Here is a 24,810-nt window from a genome sequence, read left to right as displayed (position 1 = left end):
TGCAGATGATTTGAAAAACTGTTTGTAGGCAGGTTTCCCTGGCAAGATGGTTGAAGTTCTTTTTGTTCACTATTTGGCCACAACAAGCTCGGAAGTGAAAAATGATTCCATGAAGTTTCACAATAAATATTAAATATGTAAAACTGTGACATGTGTAATATTTATAAAAACAGGATTTATAGGAAGTGGAATTCATTTCGAAAACAGGGATCTCAGAATAATAATGTTAATTCCTTCTTTGATTTATTTCTTTTGATGTAACTATATTTATATATACATTTAGATATCCTATTTTTTTAATTTGAGATAAGAGACACAAACATTAATTAATTCTACATATATTTGTAGTTAATAATATTTTTTTGTGGGGCAGTTTTTCTGTCATTAATTAGATTGTAGGGTCTGAACTATACATACTGCTAATGGATAAGAGAAATGTCTCTCAATGATTCTTAGGTGGAGATTTTACATATATAATTTATTAATATATGTATGATATGTAGTATATATTTACAAACTGTGACTATTTATAAGTGCTTTGAGATTGCCATAGCTAAACTTAGCTGCTATTGAAGGTACTTTACAAAGGAATTCTATATACTTTCAGGTATTTGAGCTCTTCAAAAAATAAACCTAGAGTAAGCTTACATTAACAAACTGGTAAAGGAAAAATAATTTTTACTCATTATGTTCAAGCCACTTTTCATTGGGAAATATTTATTATGCAAAATGGCTCATAATTACCTGGACATTTTACAATCAACCAAGGCAGGACTGCCCATGCTATCTTACACTCTTATATCAAGATCCCCAATTTCTGTTACATCTACCTTTTTCTTATAAACTATTTCATGAGTTTTCAATTGCTTTAATACTTTATCTATAGCCAATAAGAGTTCAATAATTAATGAAACCGCCCTCTTCAAACAAAATATATTGCCACAAAAGATTTTGTAAAATACTTAAATTTTAGGAATTTTTAATGTCATATATAGATAGAATTGCCAGTGCAGTTGTACCAAACTGAAAATATTTTTTTTGTTAAAAGGGGTCATTGCTAAGTAAACAGACATTAAAGGACTTAAAATTCCACTTTATTGAACCAAACATTAAAATATATATAACAATTTGATTCTATCAGCATTTTGATATTTAAGTAGCATTATGAAAGGTATGTATTCTGAAATATTTATATAGGCTGGCAAATAGTTTCATGTGTACTGGTAGTATGATTTCTCAGATTCACCTAGTTACATAATGATGATTCATAAAGTTAATCATTAAAGAACTTCCCTAGTTCTTTCCTAATCTAATCAACTTGTGCCATGCAAAGAATTGACTTTAAAACCAAATTCAAATTAATTCATAACAATTTTTTAAATTTAAATTGCAATAAAAAAGGAATGTTTATAATATGTTAAAAAGAATCCACAAAATGAGTATTACTTTAGGAAATACATATGTCATCTTCCCATGCTAAATCTGCTCTAAGTGGTGGCAATTGGTTAAAACCTGTATTCCAACTTAAAAATGCAAGCATGTTTTTTCAAAATATATCATTACAGCCTTGGAAAATGTAAATTTTATTTTATTTTATTTTTTTTAAATATATTTTATTGATTTTTTACAGAGAGGAAGGGAGAGAGACAGAGAGTTAGAAACATCGATGGGAGAGAAACATCGATCAGCCGCCTCCTGCACATCTCCCACTGGGGATGTGCCCGCAGCCCAGGTACATGCCCTTGACCGGAATCGAACCTGGGACCCCTCAGTCCGCAGGCCGACGCTCTATCCACTGAGCCAAACCGGTTTCGGCAAGAAAAATGTAAATTTTAAATGTTAATATTGTTGACCCAAGCCCCCTGCTAATTCCCAGGTGTCAATCAGACTTTAAATATGTATTTCATAAGGATTGTGTGTCTTCACCAAGTCCTCAGCTGCTTGTCTGTCTGTAGCAGGCCCACGACTCACAGAGAGGAGAATAGAAGGGAAGCCAGGTCTCCATCACACAGCACAGACTCCTGCCACTTAGAACGTCAGAATAGTTCGGATGCTGAAATGTAACATGATCATCTTTAGTAATTTGTGCCCATACCTTCCAAACAAGAACAGTTTATGAAATTACCCTTTCTATCTGTTATAGGAAACTTAGGTAAATTCTATTGTTGGAAATCCTTCCAGGCTTGAGGTCCATACCAGTGAATTTTCCTTCTCCTGAGTCTCTGATAAGCACATCTGCAGCAGGCTGACAAGGAAAGGGACTTTCTGGCTGAAGAGAAGGCATGAAGAAGCCTATGAAAGGTGATGCGTGGTGCTTAGACTTCTGGACGCCTGAAGACTATGGCAGTAGGTGAGACCTTCTCCCTCACTTTATCCCCACAGGCTGGCCCTGAGGGTAGGGCAGGTGCTAAGCCCTTACTGTGGAATGGCCACATATATTAGTAAATGAATAGCAAAGGCTTTCAAAACCATGCAAAGGAATTGCTGTTTTGGGCAACTTTGAGTTTTAGCAGCGTAGTGAGGGCCTGACCACTATGGGAAAATACAGGAAAGCAGGAGACCTGTTTCCATGCTACTGTGTTAACACGCCCAGGGGAGAGATGGCTAGACTGAACTAGGTAATGCTCTGGATGATGAGAGGGAGGCGAGCTGGAGGAGACCCTGGGGTTGCATCGCTGGGGCTCAGCATCTGTTTGCATGTGGTGGACAACGGTGAGGAAGTCAAAGTTGATGCTCCGCTGCTAGTCTGTAAAAGCTGAAAGGGGGCACTGCTTGCTGAGGTGAGAGGTACTGGTGGAAGAATTATCTGGGGTGAAGTTAATGCAAGTGGGACACAAGTGCGACCACGCAGGAAGTAGATGGAAATGAAGAGCTTGGGTTTAGAAAGCTCAACTTGTGATATTGGAAGCAAAATTCCTGAGAGCAGAATTTATGTTTCAAACTGGCCATATTAAGCTACTTGTTTTGCTTAACTGAGTGAAGGTTGTTCTGACCATTTAGCCCATTGTTTCCTTGCTTAAAAGCAGTTTGAATGTATGTTCATAATACAATGACCTGGTGGTCTAGACCAGATGTAGAGATACCAGACAACATTGGAAACGCACTCAAGGGAAAACTTAAGTGAGAATTTGGATCTCAGGTTAACGTACAGTTAGTTTCTTTTGCTAACGAAACCCAAGACCTTGGAACACAGTGGATGTTCAATAAGTATGTAGAGACCCAGTGAGTGAAATGTCATTTCATCTAGTAGACAGGCTCCCTGATTGCTGTTCCAAGCATCCATGAGCAGACATTGTAGTGAGGTTTGTGTGAATTTTCCCTATTCTACCTCTAACCTTGCCCAGCCCTCAGAAGTAACAACAATAGTGACAAGAACACGCATGTTTGGCCCTGGCCGGGTGTCTCAGTTGGTTGGAGAGTTGTCCTGTACACCACAAGGTTGTGGGTTTGATCTCCAGATTGGGGCATGTTCAGGAGGCAGCTGATCAATGATTCTCTCTCATCATTGATGTTTCTATCTCTCTCCCTCTCCCTTCCTCTCTGAAATCAATAAAAATGTTTTTAAAAATCTATGAAAACATATCCTTGGGTGAGGATTAAAAGGAACACCCATGCGTGCCTGGAGCCTGCCAGCTCTGTGGGAGGAATCCGGGGCGTGGTGAAAAGAGCACAGGCTTTCATTGAGCTTGCATCCTGGTGCTGCCCCTAAAGGTCTGGCAAGTTATTTGCATCTCACAACCTTAGTTTGTTCAACTGAAGATTGTTATCATATCTCACCTGCAAGCATCTGAAGAAAGCACATTTGAAAAAGCACTTTAAAAAGTGTAAAGCAAGAAAATGTAGCATTTCTTGAACAAGCTAGCATCTTTATGATGAAATAAAGATAGCCAAGATGAAACCAATCTGGCGTAGAAAAACAAAAGCCCAGAGGATTTTTAAAAATTTAATGCAGGACAATGACGTACAAAGTCTACAAAAAAGCAATCAGCCATATCCTTTCTTACTAGCTTAAAAAATCAGAAATAAAATATGAAAGAAACTGGTATATTTATAAATATTGAATTGTTAAGGTAGCCTGTGGAACGGAGATGAGATCACCATAAAACAAAACAAAACAAAAACAAAAAAACAAGTACCTTTTCCCTGAATAGAGCAGTTCGAATCCTTCTTGGATTTTTTTAAAAGGTAAAACATGGGTTATCAACTGGTCCAGGTCAAATTTCTTTGCCAGGAAATCATTCACTATTTTTGGAACATCATCTCTGCTTTTCCAACCTGTAAATAAGCACACATTTTCTCTTTAGACTTTACTAAATAATATTTATATTTTATTATATTTGTATCTTGTCTCTTCTGCATTTTTACCTTTTCCTATATTGAAGTATTCTCAACTGCACACCAATAAGCTATTCTCCCAAAGGCCAACCCCTCTCCCCCGCATAAAAACCTTTCATGACCCCACATCTCCTTCTAGCTGCCCCATATCTCTGTTCCTTTTATAGATTTTTTTTTTTACTTTACAGAAAAATGCATCTCTAGTTCATTGTTTCCAGTTCCACTGCCTGTCCTGTCACTATCTCTTGAGCCCACTCAGCTCTCTGCTGTTCAGCTCTTGTCGAGGTCACCCTGACACACACAATGTTCAATGCGAGGAAAGCTTGTTCTCTTTCCACAGCATCATCTGGGGCACGACCATGAGAGGCTGCTTTGTATAAAGGCAGTTCTTTAGAGCTGGCTTCTTAGGGGAAATAAGACGTGCACTGACGAACAAACACTAAGAGATATTGACTTTGACCATTTGTGCGAAGTGGTGAGATTACAGATTACACAGGAATATTAGAAGTAAAATTCAATTATTCAGTAAATATCTATTGGGTATACCCTAGTGCCAGGCACCAGGCAGGGACTATAGCAAAGCAAAACATATGAGGTCCCTGCTCCCAAGAAGCATGGGAAGCCTCTCATTTTACTGCCGAGAGACTGACCATCAACAGGCAAATGCAGAGGACGTCATCCAGTGACAGCAGGAGGAGAAAGACAGAGTAAGGGGCCATAGGCAGTGCTAGAGGGACAGGCAAGGTGGGAGCAGGAGGGACTGCTATTTCATGAAGCTCAGGGAAGGCCTGCCTGTTAGTGACATTCATACAAAAACATGAGGGCAATGAGCTGGGCAGGAATCTAGGGAAGGAGTATTTCAGGGAGAAGGCAGAGTAAGTGCAAAAGCGTTGCGGAGAGTTGGCAAGTAGAACAGCGAGGAGGCCAGTGGCTGGAGCGGAGTGAGAACAGAATAGTAGCAGCTGGGGAAGGGGGACCAGAGCACAGGGCACCTTCTGGCCATTGCATGTTTGGGGATTTTATTCTGAGCGAGAAACTTTAGTAAACTAATTACTAAAATTCTGTGGCACCCCTAAACAGACATTCTTTTTTTCCCAATCTGACAAAAAAATAAGCATAATTTTGATCAATTTACAAAAAAATAAAAAATAAATAGTAATTACCTACTCCTTTTGCTCCAAAGTGACTTTTTGGAAAAAAAAAAAATCAGGTGCTTATAGTTGTTTGTAAGCATTCCTGGTACCAACAATTAACCAATTGGATGCAATCTTATGTGACATAACCAGTAAGATGCAACTTTATTATATAGTCACAGTCTGGTTGCTCTGTGGGAATGTTCTATAAAGGGGACAAGGGCCAGGGCAGGGAGACCATTTAACAATGCTGAGAGTTGCTGATGGTGGCCTGGACAAGTGATGTTGAGAAATGGTCAGGCCCTGGGTATACTTTGAAGATAGAGCCAACAGGATTTGCTGAAACATTCATTGCATGAAAGAAAGAGTGTAATGCAAGGTTTGGGGCCTGATCAACAGGAATGATGGAGCCATCTTTTACTGAGATGGGAAGGCTGTAGGAGGAGTAGGTTGGGGGTTAGGGCAGAGGTGGTGGCATCAGGAGTGGTTTGGGGTAGGTTAAGTTTGCATATATATCAAATATCAAAGTAGATATGTCAGGTAGGCAATTGTAGCTCACTTGGGGGTCTAGGCTGAAGATATAAAGTTAAAGCCATGAGACCAGAGGGAATTACCTTGGAAGAACATGGAAATAAGGAAAGGATCTGAGGACAGACACCAAAGTTGGAGATCTGAGGATGTGGAGGCTCCAGCAAATATTCCTGGAAGGAGTGACTACTGAGCTGGGAGAAGAAACAGAATAAGAACAACAAACAAAATAATATCTAGGAGCCAAGTGAACAGAGATTTTTGAGGAAAAGGGAGACATCAGCTGTATAAAATCCTGCTGATAGTTTATATACAACCAGGAGTGAGAATTTATCATTGTCTCTGTCAGTCATTTTGGTATGAATCTCAATTGTCCCAATAAAATGAAACAATCCATATTTGTTTGTTTGTTTTGGCTTTGGGTTCAGAAGTTTTTTGCTGATGCAATTGTGGATTGAACAAAGTCTATTTTTTATACGTGTTCTTGCATATACTGAGAATAATGGATATAATCAGCACTTCCTATCCGATAAAGCATTCCCATAGAAAGATCACTGGTGCCTCTCATTGAGGCCTTTGAGGAACTTGATTTGAAAATGTTACTATTAAAAATGTGCCCAAGAATATTAGCCTTAAATCAGGTGAGAAGTGGGCCTTGTTTTGTGTCATTGTGGTCACAGTCTCATGTTAGGTCACTTCATACCCATCCTTGGAACAAAGACCTTAAAGGGAGATCTGATGAGACAATAGGCTTCTATCACTTACCCAAGGAACAGAATTCAAGTCCTCCTGAGTCAGAGGCTCCACCATCCTTACCTCCAAAAATGCATCCCTTCCACGTGCGTCCAGTGAAGAGCAGCATAGGGTCGTAGGTGAGCATCTTGGCTGATGGAGGAGCACCTACCACCACGCTGGTCCCATAGTTCATGTGGCAGGATGCGAGGGCATCAATCTAAGTTTAAAATGAAGAAGGCTATTTGTTTCTTATGTTTCATGGTATCTTATGGGCTCATAAGTGCCCTACATACTCTCACAGTTCTAGTAGATGGAACCTGGGAACAGCCACAGTTCAAGTTCCCAAGTCATGATGCTAAATTAGGCCCACGTGCCTTTTGTTTTTTGTTTGTGTTTAAAAATTCTCAACACAACTCTAGTCTTAATTTAGTCTTTCATACATTTGCCCTCTAAGGCAGAAAGCAGAAATTACTGTGATTGATGCTCATGACATTTTCAGTGTGTCATGGATCACAAAGCACAGTGGGAAATTCCTGTGTTATTTTCAGACCAATATCACCATTTCAGATAAGCCTTGGAAAATTATTTGAACTAAACTAACTCGAATTAACTATACTAAGTGAATTAACTTATTTTTTAAATTTAGTGTCAAAGTAAATAAAATGTGAGATAAAGAAGTTTTTGTGGGTTTTTTGTGTGGCATCTCCGAAATTAACTCCACATTTTCTGGTCATTCACCCATCAGGTTTTTCAGTAATAGTGTTTTGAATAGATGCTAGATTGTAGCAATGGATGTTGGCATTTTTCAGAGATCAGTGTTGATAAAGGTACCATCTGAAAATCAACAGGCCCTAACAGTATGTTCAATAGTCTATGTTGCCTCTGTAAACATACAATCTAAAATGATATTTGTTACAGTGGGATAATTCTAAGTGCCCTAGGAAAAGAATGTGATAAACAATGATAAATTAAAGACTAGTTATTCATAAATTGCCAAAATATTAAAGTGAATTAAATGTACTACTCAATCATGAGCAAGATTGGCTTTGTCTTACATTTCGGAATCTCCTCAGCCTGCCCAAGCTGGGGCTTTGTTAGCCAGGAGCTTGGCACCTGTTTCTACATGGAGGGCTGGTGCTGCGGGCTGCCACAATGGAGCCATGTTTGAGAAAGTGGAAGGCTCCTATTTTAAGAAAATTTAGATCGGAGAAAACTAATCTCAGGTGTAAAGAGTGAGAGTTGGATACATCCTGGATTTGGAGGAAGAGACTGCCAAATTTGGAAAAGTCCATTTCCTCCCTGGATCTCCTCATCTCTCACTTTTTGCTATTTGGCTTGCTAAAGTATAAGCAATGGGCTTGCCTTTGCCAATAAATTTACATATGCAAACAAGGAAGAGAAGGCAGAAATTTGTTTAGATGATTGACTACCTTGCACTCCCGTTACATGAGAGTGGTGTGGTGTGATACTTAACTTTAGTCACGCAGACCTGCTCATAAGATTTTGACTTTTAAGCAAGGTTGTTTCACATCACCAGCTTTTGCCTAATACGTACTTCAATAGTTGTTTGTTAATAAAGCCATAGAAAATTACTTTTACCTTTATGATCAAATAGCTTACATGTTGTGTGGTTCCCCTAATCTTGGCTCTTACCATTGTGTCAAGACGCCCAATAACTTCAAAACTGTAACCCACAGTGTTGCCTGTCATTTCTGACAGCACTTCACTGATAGGCTTAGTAGAGTCCTTGGGGCTAATGCAGTCAGTGGCTCCTACAGCCTTTGCCTTCTCAAATTTGTCTTTGTTGAGGTCAATTCCAATGATTCTGGATGCACCAGCCGACTTACAGCCCATGATGACTGAAAGGCCAACTCCTCCCAGGCCAAAGACAGCACAGGTGGAACCAGGGGTGACCTGTGGAGAGAAAAGTTCATGCAAGTGTTAGAGGTGGGATAAAACAAGTTAAATCTGTAAAGTATTTGCAATATTAGGAACACAAAATTCAGAGGCTGTTAGGATTGGATTACTTATTCTGTTGGTAATGCCACAAAGAGGACTAGAAACAGAAGGTCTGAGAACAGAAAAGGAACAAAAACAGTATTTGCCAAGTAAATAAAAATCTACACTAATAAAAGACAAAGATGCTAATTGACCATAACTTCGCTATACCCAAGCCATGTCCACCAGCCAATCAGAGCAACTATATGCAAATTAACCCAACCAAGATGGCGGCTGGCAGCCATGGAGCTGGAGCAAGCAGGAGGCTTGGTTGCTCCAGCAATGGAGGAAGCCAAGCTTCACGCCTGCTCTGGCTGGCTGTGGCCTCCGCAAAAGGCAACAAAGTTTCCATTATAGAAGCTAAATAAATCCCAATACCTACTTCCAGCCAGCCTTCACTGTGGCCACCCTGCAAACAGCCATCAGCCCCTCACCCAGGCTGGCCAGGAACCCCAGCAGGGACCCCTACCCTGAAGGGGCTGTGGCCACCCTGCAAACAGCCATCAGCCCCTCACCCAGACTGGCCAGGGACCCCAGCAGGACCCTCCACCCTGAAGGGGCTGTGACCAGCCTGCAAACAGCCATCAGCCCCTCACCCAGGCTGGCCAGACACCCCAGGGGGGACCCCACCCTGAAGGGGCTGTGGCCAACCTGCAAACAGCAGTCAGCCCCTCACCCAGGCTGGCCAGGCACCCCAGCGGGGACCCCCACCCTGTAGGAGCTGTGGCCAGCCTGAAAACAGCCATCATCTCCTCACCCAGGCTGGCGATACCCTCTTGCGGTGAGGGTCCTAGCTGGGGGGCTTGGCCAGCCTGCAAACAGCCATCAGCCACTCACCCAGTCTGGCCAGGCAACCCAGCAGGACCACCCCCCTCCCTGAAGAGGATGTGGCCAGCCTTCAAACAGCCATCAGCCCCTCACCCAGGCTGGCCAGGCACTCCAGTGGGGACCCCCACCCTGAAGGGGCTGTGGCCAGCCTACAAACAGTCATCAGCTACTCACCCAGTCTGTCCAGGCACTGCAGCAGGACCCACCTTGCTGAAGTATGTGGCCAGCCTGAAAACGGCCCTCAGCCCCTCACCCAGGCTGGCCAGGCACCCCAGCAGGGACCCCACCCTGAAGGGGGTGTGGCCAGTCTGAAAACAGCCCTCAGCCCCTCACCCAGGCTGGCCAGGCACCCCAGCAGGACCCCCACCCTGATCCGGGACATCCTTCAAGGCAAACCAGCTGGCCCCCACCCATCCACCAGGCCTCTATCCTATATAATAAAAGGATAATAAGCAAATTGACCCTAACAGCAGAGCGACTGGGAATCACTGGTCACTATGACACACACTGAACACCAGGGGGCAGACACTCAATGCAGGAGCTGCCTTCTGGTGGTCATTGTGCTCCCACAGGGGGAGCTCTGTTCAGCCACAAGCCAGGCTGACAGCTGCCAGTAGAGCAGCGGTTGTGGGAGCCTCTCCCGCCTCCTCAGCAGTGCTAAGGATGTCAGACTGCAGCTAGGCCTGCTCCCCGCTGGCAAGTGGACATCCCCCGAGGGCTCCTGGGCTGCCAGAGGGATGTCTGACTGCCAATTTAGGCCCAATCCCCCAGGGAGTGGGCCTAAGCCAGCAGGTGGTCATTCCCCGAGGGGTCCCAGACAGCGAGAGGGCACAGGCCGGGCTGAGGGACCCTCCCGAGTGCACAAATTTTTGTGCACTGGGCCTCTAGTCCTTTATAAAAGGGTACATCATATAAAAGACTTTTGTTATGGGAGTTTTTAACCTCATCTAATCTCATAACAGGATTAAATAAGCTCTAAGGTCTCCATTATCTCTTCTCCACAAAGCTATGCTAAATCTGTTTAAGATTTTGGTCTGACTAGCATTTACTTAATAACCATAAGTCTGAGTCATTTTAAAATAAATTGTTTTTGTTTTTTTTATCAAAGTTAAACCTCCATGTTTCTTTTTATTAAGTATATTTTATTAATTTCAGAGAGGAAAGGAGAAGGAGAGATGGAAACATCGATGATGAAAGAGAATCATTGATCAGCTGCCTCCTGAACACCCCCCCTACTGAGGATCAAGCCCTCAACAATGCAACAAGAGCATGTATCCTTGGGCAGAATCAAACCCGGTACCCTTCAGTCTGCAGGCCGATGCTCTATCCACTGAGCCAAACCTGCTAGGGCACCAAGCCTCCTTGTTTCAATAGATGATCTATGTGTTGTTCTGGGCAGAGGGGACAATCTAAAGTTAGCAGAAACGAAGGCTCTTATCAAGTCAAAGAATCAGAGGCAGATGAGAGGAGGTTCAAGAAACTATCACTCTACAGATGGGAGACTGAGTTCTAGGGAGAATTGCTTAGAGGCACAGCTCCTTAGTGATTAAAAATATCACCCTTCACAGCCACCATAGTCTAATGCTCACTAGAGTTTAAATAAGGAAGTACTATAGTGCATAAAGGAGACTCGTTCCCTACCCTCCTGGAGCTTATCATCTAATAAGTACCACTAAAGATATGAGACTTTGAGATTTGGGACACACACTATTAATGAAGCAGCCATTTTCCCTTGAATAATGGAAGAAGTTTCTCTTCTTTGGAGTAGACAGAAAAACAAGAAGTTCTCTGAGCAAGAGTGATAGGAAAAAACTACAGGAGGATTTGGGAGATGAATGTTCCAGACAATCAGAATAGCATGTGTAAATGCCTCCATGCAGGAACAGCTCAGCAGGCGTCAGGATGCTAAAAGAGGCAGGTGTGGCTGGCTCACAGTGGGTGAGATGAGATTGTTTCAAGTATGAAAATTACTGAAGGATTTTGTGGCAAAACTAATGTGTTCCATTTTTGTTTTATGAAATTACTCTGGCTTATCAATGGAGATTTATTTGAGATGGTTAAAAAGAGTAATAAAGACAACAGAAGGGAGGCCATTGCATCTGTCCAGTCAAAAATAATGATGATAGTTCACTGAAGAAAATGGAGATATTTATAATATACCCTGTATGTAAAGTTAACAGGACTTACTGTTGGGATTCATCTAAGGTGGTGGAGAGGGAAGATAAAGAACGAAGAAAATTGGAGTGGGCAAAATATGTTTGAGGGGCAGGGAGTAAGAAAATTAAGAATTCCATTGTATACCTATTCAGTTGGTAATGCCTGTGAGACATCCAAATGGAGATGTCTGGGAGGGAGTTGGAAAAAAGAATTTGGAGAGAGTTTAAGTTACAGATTTGAACTCAATGAACATATATAGTTTTTTAAAGACTTTGGAGTTGATAGCATACCACATTATTGTTTGTGGAATGGCTGTCCTATTACAAATTATTACATGTTATTCTACTTACTTCTTGCACTCATTAAGAGTCAAATAAATTTAGTCCAAATAAGCATTCTTAAAAAAACATTCATATGCCAAAAAAAGACAATAAGCCAGAATTTTATTTTGTTGTTGTTCTAGAAAAAAAACAACCCTCATTCATGTTTTCATTTTATATACCAGCTATTATGGATTGAATTGTGTTCCCTCCAAATTCATATACTGAAGTCTTAATCCCAGTTCCTCAGAATGTGATCTTATTTGGAGAGAGGGTCTTTGCAGAGGTAACCAAGTTAAAGCAAGCTCATTAGGGCGGGCCCTAATCGAATATGGCTTGTATCCTTCTGAAAAGGGAAATTTGGACACAAAGACTGTTACAGCTGACAGGCAATGGGAAGAGACACAGTGAGAAGAGCCAAGGAGAGCTGCCTGGAACAGATCCCCCACTCACAGCCCTCAGAGAAAACCAGTCCTGCCAGCACCTTGGTTCTAGTCTCCAGAATATGAGACAATAAATTTTGGCTTAGGACAGCCAGTCGGTGGTACTTTGCTATGACAGCCCTAGCACACTAACAAACCAGCATTGGTACCTATTTTGTGAAAGAAAAAGGATGTGTTTCCGAATCTGAATTTTAAAATTTAGAAATAAACCTGAAGGAAATGTCGAGGAAACACAATTAAATCTAGGTATTTTATTTTCACTTGTTTAGAAGTAAAATGTCTAATCTGAATTTTTCACTTTTCCTCCAGTTGATTTGGCATTGTATAGAAACAGCCTGCATATAATATGTTTTCAAAAGCCTTTAGGATTCCAAAAAATCATTAAAAAAGCAAAAAGGAAGAAACTAACCCATCCTGCTTCTTACCTTGCCAGTTTTAATCGCAGCCCCATATCCCGTGGAAAACCCACATCCAATTAAACAGACTTTCTCAGGAGGAGCTGCGTCATCAATCTTAGCAACAGCGAATTCATCCACCACTGTGTACTCAGTAAACGTACTGGTGTTCATGAAGTGGTAGACCGGTTTGCCCTTGCATGAAAATCTGGTAGTGCCATCATCTAGTACTCCACGACCGGTAATGCTATTTGACACATCAAATACACAGGTCAGTTAATTCAATACAAAACTTAGCACTGGAACAATTTAAATGGCATAAGAGTAAAAATGTCCAAAACCTACTCGCTCTTAATGCAAAGGTTTCCATCTGGGTTGCGGCAAGCATTGCATTCTCTACATTGAGGCATAAAGAGGGGGATGACCTTGTCACCTAGAGGGAAATCACCATGATATAAGATGTTGGTTATTAACATTAAAATATGAAATCAACGATTGTGAATTGGGCCCATGCCACATACAAGAATTTCTTAAAAGTATTCTAAAATGTATAAGCAGCAGAAGGTTTGCTTGCTAAAGGTCGAGACTGCCAAATTAAACTTCACTCAGTGTCATCCAGTTCTCCCTGTATCCTTTTATCCTCCTAAATTATGTCAAGGCTGTCTCTGCTAATCCCTAGTTGTGCTGTTTCCTTTGCTAGGATAATCAGACCCTACTTATCTCAAACTTGTGACGCGTTATCTGCACACCTGGTTTCACTGTAGTGACTCCTTCTCCAATGCTCTCCACAAGGCCAGTTGCTTCATGTCCCACAATCACTGGAAACCTGGACACCATTAGTCCTTTAATCACATGGTCATCTGTGCGACAGATTCCTGTGGCCAAAATCTGTGCTCAAAGACAAGAACATTGCACCAATCAGCACACTGGTCACTTCACAGCTGGGAGGACATCTACCTCAATCTTGAAAAGATTATAATTGTTTATTCAGTTTGATTGCCAAATATAATAGTGTTGACTCATAGAAGATTCTGAGCTTAATACCAACCATCGGACATGATCCCGCTCATCAAGGGATTGATTTACAATATTGCTGCCTCTGACCCTACTTTGAATCTCAATGTCTGTCTATAGCAAATTGGTGCTCTTGTGAGATAAGCAGATGTTACCATGTGACCAGCACAAAAGTAGATTCTTATAGCCAGGCCCTCTTAGGACCTATTAATGAAGGGTGATGGGAATGGCATGCATGAAGGTAAGTGAGGAGCAAAATCTTACTAGAGTGTATAAGTAATAGAAGATCAAAGAACGACTGGCAGCAACATCTACTCAACAACCTGGTGTCCAAACCAATGTTTAGGCTGGGAACACTCCAGGAAGCTATTGTTTCTCCAGACACAAGTGAATTTCTCATTCTTTGGGAAAAGTAATCTCAATACTATCTGACTTCCAAAAAATTTTAAAAGAAATCATTAGTTGTGATTACTAACCATTTTTAAAAATCAGAATCATGTCAATAAAAATTCAACAAGTAAAAGTTTTAATAGAGCAGATTAGTAGTGCTGTTTTTAATGAATAATTGCCATTAATTTCACAACCAGCATGACAAGACCCTTAACAATAAACAAGAACCACTAAGAAAAATAATGTATAAAATTTGAGAAACACCTCTTTATTCAAGAATCCAACTTCAAATAACGATATATTCAAGATAGTTGGGGTAGCATTTTAGGCTTATGTATTCTAAGGCTCCTTACCTTGATACGAACTTCTTTAGCCTTTGGTGGGGCAACTTCTATTTCCTCAATGGAAAAAGGTTTATTCGGTTCCCATAACACGGCTGCTTTGCATTTAATAACCTAAGAAATTGGTGAGAATTAAAATGGGTCTTAATTATGTCTGTACATATGCATATTCCACACAAAAATTTTAAAAAAATGAATAAAAGATTTTATTTGACATTCTAATTTGACCAGGATGATTTTCATTAAAACTAGAATTGTAATCATTAGAAATCATCTTGTGTGCTTTGATATATGAGAAATGTAACCTGAATGATTGATCCATAGACACATGAGAAGCAGGGTTGAACTAGACCTGGGCAGCCTTTCCAGACCTTTGTGGGGGTTTTTTAGTGAAACATAATATTTCACTAAATTAGGTTCTTGTACTACAACTTCAAACTAACAAAGCTGTCATCTTTGTATCAATTATCCACAAGGGCAAATTTATAAAACAGATAATGCTGCTGATTTTTCTGTAAGAATTTAGGCTAGTATTTAATTGCTGTATAATCATGTAACAATGGGGAGGAAATTAGAAAATTAGCATGGTTAGAGATGAAGAGAACCACAAATGTCATGAAGTATATAGAATGAGTTCCTGGGTGACTCAACCTGTCAGTTTGCATCTCTGTGTCCCTTTTTTATACCTAGCCCAGTTTTTGCATCTAATTGGGTCTTAAATGCTTAAAGCAGAAAATTACAGAAGTAAATATTTTTGATGCATCCAGTGCTTAATCAAAATTAAAAGAAAAGCAGGAAGAGATACATCCACTCCTATTACTGCTGCCCTCCTACATAATATACTCACATTTAAATATACATGTAAAGGACGTAAGGAGGAAAATACAATAAGTTAATAAATATATAGTGCAGTAATTGTTCTCCTCAGTTATAAACAGGTTTTTATGTTTATAAAAATGATAAAATATTCTATTTTAAGTCCATAATAACTTTTTATTTAATGAGAATACCCAGTATAGCAGAAGGGGAGGCAAAATAGGCAATTCATTATCCTATATAATAAAATGGTAATATGCAAATTGACCAAATGGCAGAATGACTGGTCACATGATGCACACTGACCACCAGGGGGCAGACACTCAGCGCAGGAGTTGCCCCCTGTTGGTCAGTGTGCTCCCACAGTGGGAGTGAGGTTCAGCCAGAAGCCCTGAGCCGAGCTCACAGCTGGAGAGCACAGCAGCAGTGGCGGGACCCTCTCCCACTTCCATGGCAGCGCTAAGGATATCCCCTGAGGGCTCCCAGACTGAGAGGGCGCAGGCCTGGGTGAGGGATCCTGCCTCCCCCCACAAGTGCATGAATTTAGTGCACCGGGCCTCTAGTTAGAAAATAATTTGTAAGTACACATCAGGATACTAAAATTTTTTTCTTGTAGATGGTAACATTTTAAAAAAGTTTTCATTGATTTTTAGGGAGAGAGGAAGAGGGATAGAGATAGAAACACTGATGAGAGAGAAACATTGTATTGATCAGCTGTCTCTTGCACACCCCCTACTGGGGATTGAGTCTACAACCTGGGCATGTGCTCTGACCAGGAATCAAACTCATGACCTCTTGGTTCCTGGGTAGCTCAACTGCTGAGCTACACTGTCCTGGCATAGATGGTAACATTTTATTTTGTTGGCAACTATATTGAGATATCTTTTACAAATAAAAATTGAATATATTTAAGGACTATAACTTGATATTATATGTATCATCACAATCAAGCTAAATAACTTATCCATCATCTCTAGATAGTTAGTAGAGTGTGTGTGTGTGTGTTATGTGTGTGTGTGTGTGTGTGTGTGTGTGTGTGAGAGAGAGAGAGAGAGAGAGAGAGAGAGAGAGAGAGAGAGAGAGTGTGTGTGTATGTGTTAAGAAGATTTAAGATCTATCCTTTTAGAAAATTTCAAGTATTTAATGGAATATTGTTAACTTATCATCACCACGCTGTACATTACATCTCCAGATCTCGTTCATCTTGCATAACTAAAACTTCATACCCTACTTAAGAGTATCTTGATCTTAGACACAGAGAGCAGACTGGTGAACCCCAGAGGGCAGGAGGATTGGGGACTGGATGAAAGAAGTAAAGGGATTAAGAAGTACAAATTGGTAGTTACAAAGCAGTTATAGGGATATACAGTACAGCATAGGAGATATAGTCAGTAATGCTGTGATGACTGTGTATGGTGCCAGGTGGGCACTGGCAGTGTTGGGGTAACACTTTGTGAGGTTTGTGATTGTCTGGCCACTGTGCTGTACACCTCAAACAAACATGGAATAATGTTGAAGGTAGACTATAGTTTAAAAAAAAAAAAAAGGAAACAATAGATTCCTCAATAGAATCCTTTCAAGCTGCTGCCCCAGAGCTGGAGCTCAGACGGAGTGAATAAGGGTAAGTCTGTGCTTCTGGCCCTTTTAAAGGAAAATCTGGGATTGCCACAGCCTCCTTGTTAATCAGCCACAATCCCAGCTTGTTTTTACAGCCCAAAGTTATGGGAACTTCTCTTCCCAGCTCTGGAACCCTGGGCTGGGGCAAGGTGTGGGCTGGGACTCCTTGCTCCTCAAGGAGGTAATTAAGTTAAAATAATGTTATTAGAATGGGCCTTCATCTAATAGGACCAGTGTCTGCATAAGGACACAGACATATGCAGAGAGAAGACCATGGGGAAACAGAAAGAAGATGGCCATTTACAAGATCAGGGGAGAGGCTCAGAGGAAACCAACCTTGCTGACACCTTGATCTCAGGCTTCTAGTTTGCAGAACTGTGAGAAACTACATTTCTGCTGTGTAAGCCACCCAGTCTGTGGTCCTTTGCTATGGCAGCCTGAGCAAACTAAACATTTATTACTAGAGGCCCGATGCACAAAATTCATGCAAGGGGCTCAGCCCTTGCAGCCGCGGTGGCTGCCTCGGCTCTCACAGCTTGGGCTTCGTCCGGAAGGTCATCCGGAAGGTCATCTGTTGTTCGGCCATCAGGTTGAACTAGCATATGACACTTTTATTATTAGAGATAACGAGGGGAAAAGCAATCCCCAATGTAAAGGGAGCCCTTGCTCTCATGAGCTACAGTGAAACACTGGAGCAACTTGGAACATACATAACCCCTATGCAAACCACACTGTCACATAACCATCTCTATCTCAAAATTACACAGCTTCTCTACTAAATTATCTTAAATTACACACTGTATTATTAATTATAATTAGGAAGTGCTGCCTTAAGACTACTGAGTTCTCCAGCATTGGAAATGTTCTAACAATGACTGGATATCCATTTTATGGAGGCGGCATAACTAGAACTTGAGCATTTGTTGGTTGGATGGAGTTAGAGATTGTAAAGATACCTTCCAACCATAAAATGTATTAGAGTCGCTAGCTTCTATAGTGCAAAATTAATTCCCCAATTAATTTAGTTTTTGTTGGGTTACTGACCCAAATTAGAATGCTTTCATTCTACTTCAATTCAATTTCAGGATCAATGATTTCTAATTTTAACAACATATGGCCTCCTCACTTGTCACATTACCCAGACTTCAAAGACATCTTCATTTTTTTTGGAGCCTTAAGTCAGGCTAACGGCAAAGTTACTTAAATAAAAACAATCAAATGAATAAAACAAAGAAAAGCACCTAATGCTATAAGCAATCATCTATCTTTTAAAGCAGTGGTTCTCAAACTTCTGGCCCTTTAAATACAGTTCTTCATGTTGTGACCCCCAAACATAAAATTATTTTCGTTGCTACTTAATAACTGTAATTTTGCTACTGTTATGAATCGTAATGTAAATATCTGATATGCAGGATGGTCTTAGGCGACCCACAGGTTGAGAACTACTGATTTAATGCAAGGAACTGTACTGACCAATTTGTAAATGAGAAAATGCCAAAGCTGTTTCTAAAGTTATTGTCAATTCATTTTTTTAAAGAATATACTTTACTATAATGTATTCCTGTTTATAAGGATTTTTAAAAAGTTATATTGTGATTAAAACTATATCCTTAACAAATCTTAAAAGCATGATACTTTGATGTCTACTCTGCATTCCAGAATTAGCATTTTTCTATGATTAACAGCAGGAAAACCTTTCCTAACATCTGGGAATGAGCCCTGGTCTCCCACGGAAACAGAGCTGAATGCCGCATGTAAATGAGACGATGGAAAGTCCCTTTATGGAAATATTTTGCTTCCAAGAGCAAATGCCTAACTATCCTAAAATTAAGTTATTAATGTTGTCAGTATAAACCACTTTAAACAGTATAAACCACAGTAAAAACAGTATAAACCATTTCTCCATTTTCCATCAATGTCTTACTAAGAAACCTTCCATATATTGTTTTATCTCATTTTTATTGGCACATTGATATGCCTCCCCCAGCCCCCAATCCCCGTGTCTCCTCCTAGGCATCTAATTCCTCAAGAAATATCCCAAATAATTACTTTTAAGTGTTCAAGTTCTAAAAATCCAGCCCACATTATTACAACAAGATCATGAGGATACAGAAATGTTCTTACTTTTCCAGCAGTGCTCATCCTGCCTTGCCCCTGGTTCTGTATTTCAGTCAACAGACTGTTTCTCACTGATGTTTGGCTCACTCTGCTGTAAATAACAGCATCTTGTACCCTCGGATAAATAGTCCAGCTCAAATCCGCCTGCAGCAATATGACTCACGAAAACTTTCCAAAGGTCCATGCCGCCCCACCCTTTGCAGAGCAAGTCATGAAAATAAATACAGTGACTTTTGAGCAAACCAACACTAGGGATCTAACAAAGATAGAATAATCCAACCTGTTGAGAAGGGTTATTGTTATCTGGAGGTATTGTTATCTGCCTTAGAGTTAGGGATTTAGACACAGGTCAGGTTAGTGAATTCAACACAGTTCAGTAAAAATACATTCTGAATACGTTCAGCTGCTCTGCCCAGTTTCAGGATGTGTGTGAATATTTGTATTTGTGCTCTACTTCATTCTGCAAAGACTTGATGTAGTTTGTGGAAAGCCTATAATTAAACATAAATGGCAATAGGGCCATAGAGATGTAATCAAATCAGAATAGAAGGTATAGGTTGGGAAGGAGAGTCGGGGGTACATAGAGCTTAGTTGTGGACAACAGTAGTTTCTAGGTGTTTGGGGGATAGAAAGAAAAGTGAAGCTTGTTGCCCCTAAATGTGGTCCAAATTACTATCTGGACCCAAATCCCCATTATACACAGAGCTGTCTCATTTGGTTGTGTAGTTTGGGCCTGGCACACGGGTGCACTGTGCAGGGCAGAAGGCAAACTGAAACGCAGCCTGCACGCTGGCTCTCAGAGGCCAAAGGGCTTCCACCTACGTGGGCAAGTGCTTAACCTCCTGAAGTAGCTGTTTAACCGCTTCACACGCCACTTCTTCATATAAGATGCAACGACACTGAAATGTACAGAATGCATTGCTGCGAGAGTGGCCAAGACAGATTTTATTAATCATAGTATTGGGGACACACTGGCACATTCACCTCCAAGTAAATTAATTCTACACAAGGGAGATTTTACTCTTGTGGACTGAAAGGGCAGGAGAGTTTTTCTAAGTCTTTAGACAAAGATGTTTAGACTCTAAAGTCCCTTTCAGGTAACAGCTATACACAAAACTTTATTTTGAAAAACTATTATAAGCTTTACCACAGAGACCGCTCTCGATGTATTATATTAAGTATTATAGACACGATTTAAAATATATTTACGTCTAATTCAGAACCAGCCATTAGGATTAGCCCTGTAGCCAAATTAGAACCAACAGGTAAAATAAAAGCACTACCAGGCGATGAGGCTTGAGTGTGAGCCATTGTTTTAGCTGCAAAGGCTGAGAAACCAGGCCCACCTTGCAGGCATCATCAAAGTGCAGCAGGTGTGGACACACAAGTATTCTGAGGCTCAGCCTTCAAACCAAAGAAACCAAACCTTACTTCAGCAACGGAAAGTTGTTTACTTATGAACAAAGGCAAAAAAGAGCACCAGCCTGGGAAGTGCCAGCACAAATACAAAAATACTCATTTGGTAAACTCCCTCCCTCTTGAGGCCCCGGCACAACCTTATAGCACATTAATCTAAAAAACATATTTTACCGAAAGTAGGGGTGTTGAGTGAGGTTTAACATCTGTGTAAGCTTTATGGTCCTACTCCCTTCTCCAGGAGAACTGATTGGATGATAACATGTCAAAAGCTGCAACGTGGAAGGTAACCTATTAAAAAAGTTCACAGTCATGCTGGATCACACAGCACATCCGTCCTAATCTTAGGTTTGGAGGAGTTGCCAGCTGAATGTCTCTTGCAAACCTTTCCACAGTGTTTCTATGAAATTCTGGGGCCCAATCTCTCAGGTTCCTAAATCTCCTACTAGTAAACGCTGTGAGCCTGGTGCCGCTTCAGGAGCCTCCAAAGACATGTGCGAATCTCCAAATACCCATGAACTCTAATGTGCCCAGGACAGAACAGAACGCACAGGAGGGGCTTTGAGAATGAGCTGCCGGAGTGAGGGCTCCGGTGGCAGACACACCTGCCTCAGGACCTGGGGCCTCACGGGAATACGCACAACCTCGACTACCACACTGGTTAAATGGGAATAATAATCAATGCGTTACACGCCTGTCCTGGGGGTCAGTGGTGAGGATGGTAAAGCACTTCCTATACTCCCTGGATCAAAAAAGTAGCAAACAGCATTATTATTAACTAGGTTCCCATTGGCAACCAAAGGTTCAGATTTATTTTTTTTTATCCTATATCTCCTCAGGACAAAATAGCACTATTGAGTGTCTATCACATCCTAAGAACTTCAATTTTAGGTCACAGCATTAAGAGCTCCTGGTTTTAGTCTCATAAGCTCTCTTTGAAATGACCCACAAAGGTTCATATTTTTAAATATTTAAAATGCAGCCACTTGGGACAAAATGACCTGGAGTCCAGGCTCAAAAATAAACTGTTTTGCAGAAATCAACTGTGCAGTCCCAGAACCTCCACTAAACGCTTGGGGCTAAGACTCCCCTGCCCTGCAGATGCCTCCAGAAATTCAGGTGGAGCCAAGGGGCACAGTATGATCCACACGTGTGTTTGCCCAGGACCAAGGGGGTCCCAGGACACAGGAAGTCGGTGCTTAACCCAGGAGAGTCCCAGGCAATGGGGACTGTCACCCTGTGCACACTCGGCACCACCTCGCGTCCCTGAGTGTGCGCTCCACGGGGTCCTGTCCGCCTCGGAGCGTCAGCCCTCCTCTCACAGCCCTGACCCTTCACCCTCAGTGACAGCTTCTGGCATGGACCCCGACCAGGACTCTGCTCACCCCCGGCCCAGAGGACAGCAGGGAGGACAGGGTCACTGCACTCAGGAGAACGGGGTGAAATATCTGCTCCAGCCGCGACTGCCAAGTGCGGGGGCAACACACTCAATGCTCTGAGCGTCCGGGGCGAGGAAACCACACCTGCTCCGAGGCCTGTGGAGCCTCAGTGCGGCCGTGTGTGTGGAAGTGCTCATCACGCCGTCAAACACTCAGAAAATGACAGTAAGGACAACGCTGGGACTGAGCCAGTAAGAAAAGGGCCTTGGCGTGCACAGGGAAAGGACCCTGGTTTATTGCTGAATCATTCTTAATAGCAGAAACAGCTAAGCAACTGTAACCCTGAGCAGCACGCAACGGCTAGTCACCCGGAATCACCATGAGCGCAAACAACGTTTGCTCAGCCAACGCCAAACATTCAGGGTGAGGCTTCATCCTGGCCTTTGTTCCTCGGGTTTCCTCTCCAGCAGGCGGCTCAGGCGGTGGCAGGCTGGGGCCCGCTTTGACCCTTGACTCTGCCAAGCCCTGTGAGGGGCCTGGCTGGAAAGAGGGGCGGGTGGGGTTCCCGCAGCTCTGCCCTCACAGGAGAGGATTTGGCTAATCCTTTCAGGACGCTGTGCCAGCTCGCAGAACTGCTGTGTGGGATGGTGCTGGGCAGGCTCAGAAAACGCTCTTCTGGGACACCTGCCCGGAAAGATACACAGATTTCATAAGGGGGGGCTCCGCCTCTGCTCCCCCGAACTCCCATCGCTCAGCTCTCCCACTGAGTGCGGCTGGGGCGCTCCCATCCAAGGAGACCAGGAATCCTGGGCAAATATGAACCCCAGTTGTCAGTTCCCCTCATGATCTCCCTTAAAAAGAAGCCCACGGAGGAATCCGTGTGCCAGGAATCTGGCTGAGGATGAGAGGAAAATGGGTCAGGACACCAGGGCCCGGCCACTCTTCACCTCAGGGACGGGCAGGGGCTGGTCCTGGCAGAGAAGCTCAGCCACAGACATCCCAGCAGCGGGAGGGCAGCCTGGCAAGAGCTGGAGGCAGAGGCCTGGGAGGCAGGCAGGCTCCCGAGGGCACTGCGTGCGCAGCTAGTTCAGCGATGTGTCTTCTGTTGGCATCCATTTCCAGGCTCCCGCAGGCTTCTCCGTAAACATGCAGCAGGACTCCAGAATGCCAGCTCCAGAAGTGGCTGCAGAGGAGTCCCCTGCAGAGTCCCCCGCGGAGCCAGCGGGAACTGGGAACCCGCAGAGGTCCCAGGTCTGCAGAGCAGGGCTCAGGGCAGGCCTGTGAGGGGCCCACCGCCCCCACACCATCCCAGCTCCCGGGGCCTGGCCGCCACCTGTTCTGTATAAGCCTCTGGGAAGAAGGCCCCCTGTGGGCGGGGTGTTTCCACAGAAGTAGAGACATGAGTGAACTCTTAAGGCTATTTGGTCTCAGTCTAAAGAAGAATTTTCCAGTGTTAAATGGGTTAACTTACAAAGTTTTTGAGCTGCTTATCACTGAAAGGGCAGAACCACCCGCAGGTAAGAGTGCAGGGCGAACTCCTGCCTTGCTGGGGAGGTGAGAACAGCCTTAGTATCATCTCAGACGGGAGCATGAGAACTGATCATGGGAAATGTGGGCACCAGCAAAGGCAGCACATGCCTGGGCTTGAGCCCGGGGAGGGCACTGTGAATTCCTTCCTTTGCTCCATGCACTGCTGTGTCTGCTCTAAAATGGGAAGCCAAGCTGGGCCCACATATCTCAGCAGGTAAAGTGCAGAGTCCTTGGGTCTGTCTTCTAAAACAATCATGTAACGTTAACCTTGAAACGTAGGCATGTTTGCAAGGAGAGGTGAGGAAAGTGAAAGAGGGGAAGATGAGAAAGAAACAAACTTCACTGTATAAGAACCACCACACTAACTTCCCAGCCGTTTCTTCCACCTTCCTGAGCCTTGAAAGCGTCTCCGGGTGCAATGGGAATGCTGCTGTCACAGTGAGTCAGCTGTTTCTGTGGGTGCTGCCCCACCAGCGCTCAATGGTGTGTTACATTACCTTGAGGTGGGTAGGGAGCAGATCCAGGAGAACGCTGAGTCCCAGCTACATGCGAGTCTGAAATATGATGACGTTGCCTTGGGTCTAGAAATGTCTCTGCTTTGCAAGTTCAAGAACTTAATTTTATGAGTATGCCCAAGTTTGCGTGGATCCTGAAGGCTGATTCATGTGAATAACACTCATGAAAATATGATAAACTAGATACCAATTTATTAATTTATAATTCATAATGTATTAATTTGTAATGCCTGGCACTATAACTTTGAACAGATTCTGCAAAAGGAACATGATGGACAGATGTAATATGCAAAATATTTATCAGCCTGAAAGGCATGGGTACCAGTTAATGAGATGGACCCACAATCATATTAGGGAGATGTCCACCCTGGAAATGGGGGCAGGAGTGGATATTTGAGTCACTCTACCACCTGCCAGTCACAAAAATATGATCAATTTACTTTTTTTCATTGAAAACATACAGTGACCTTTTAAGGAAGCATTTAAGAAACTAGGGCTCAGAAACTTAGACAACTTGTCCATGGTCCCACAGGTAGTGAAGATAGAGTGTGATTTTAAGCACAGGTCCATGCGCACCATATTGCAAAGGAAAGCTCCCCCTGGTAAATTTACAGCGGAAACAAGTTTAGATCAGATGGTCAGCTAGTATTGATATGACAAAAGCAAAGGATACCATGATTTCTCAAAGGAATTATTTAAATTCTTAAAGACTTTTCCTAATGAATGATACTAAAAACTAAGAGCTGGGCATTTATTTTATTTTGGCAAGACTGGGCTCAAATGTCTCAGCTCTCTGGACCAT

The 24,810-nt window shown here is 42.4% G+C and overlaps 1 protein-coding gene across 1 annotated transcript; it reads right to left on the bottom strand.

The window, feature by feature from the left end:
• Positions 1-2,028: 2,028 nt before the first annotated feature.
• Positions 2,029-19,192, bottom strand: ADH7 (alcohol dehydrogenase 7 (class IV), mu or sigma polypeptide; the record flags this gene model as incomplete). Its single annotated transcript, XM_081091299.1, has 9 exons — positions 2,029-2,053; positions 4,137-4,275; positions 6,813-6,948; positions 8,385-8,645; positions 12,903-13,119; positions 13,218-13,305; positions 13,622-13,760; positions 14,630-14,731; positions 19,175-19,192. The coding sequence occupies 9 exons, from the start codon at positions 19,190-19,192 to the stop codon at positions 2,029-2,031; spliced, it is 1,125 nt and encodes a 374-aa protein (XP_080947425.1).
• Positions 19,193-24,810: the final 5,618 nt, after the last annotated feature.

This window comes from Myotis nattereri, assembly GCF_964212035.1.
Source record: "Myotis nattereri genome assembly, chromosome: 1".
NCBI lineage: Eukaryota > Metazoa > Chordata > Mammalia > Chiroptera > Vespertilionidae > Myotis > Myotis nattereri.
Note: the sequence above shows the minus strand (reverse complement) of the source record. Positions and strands in the feature narration are given on the sequence as shown.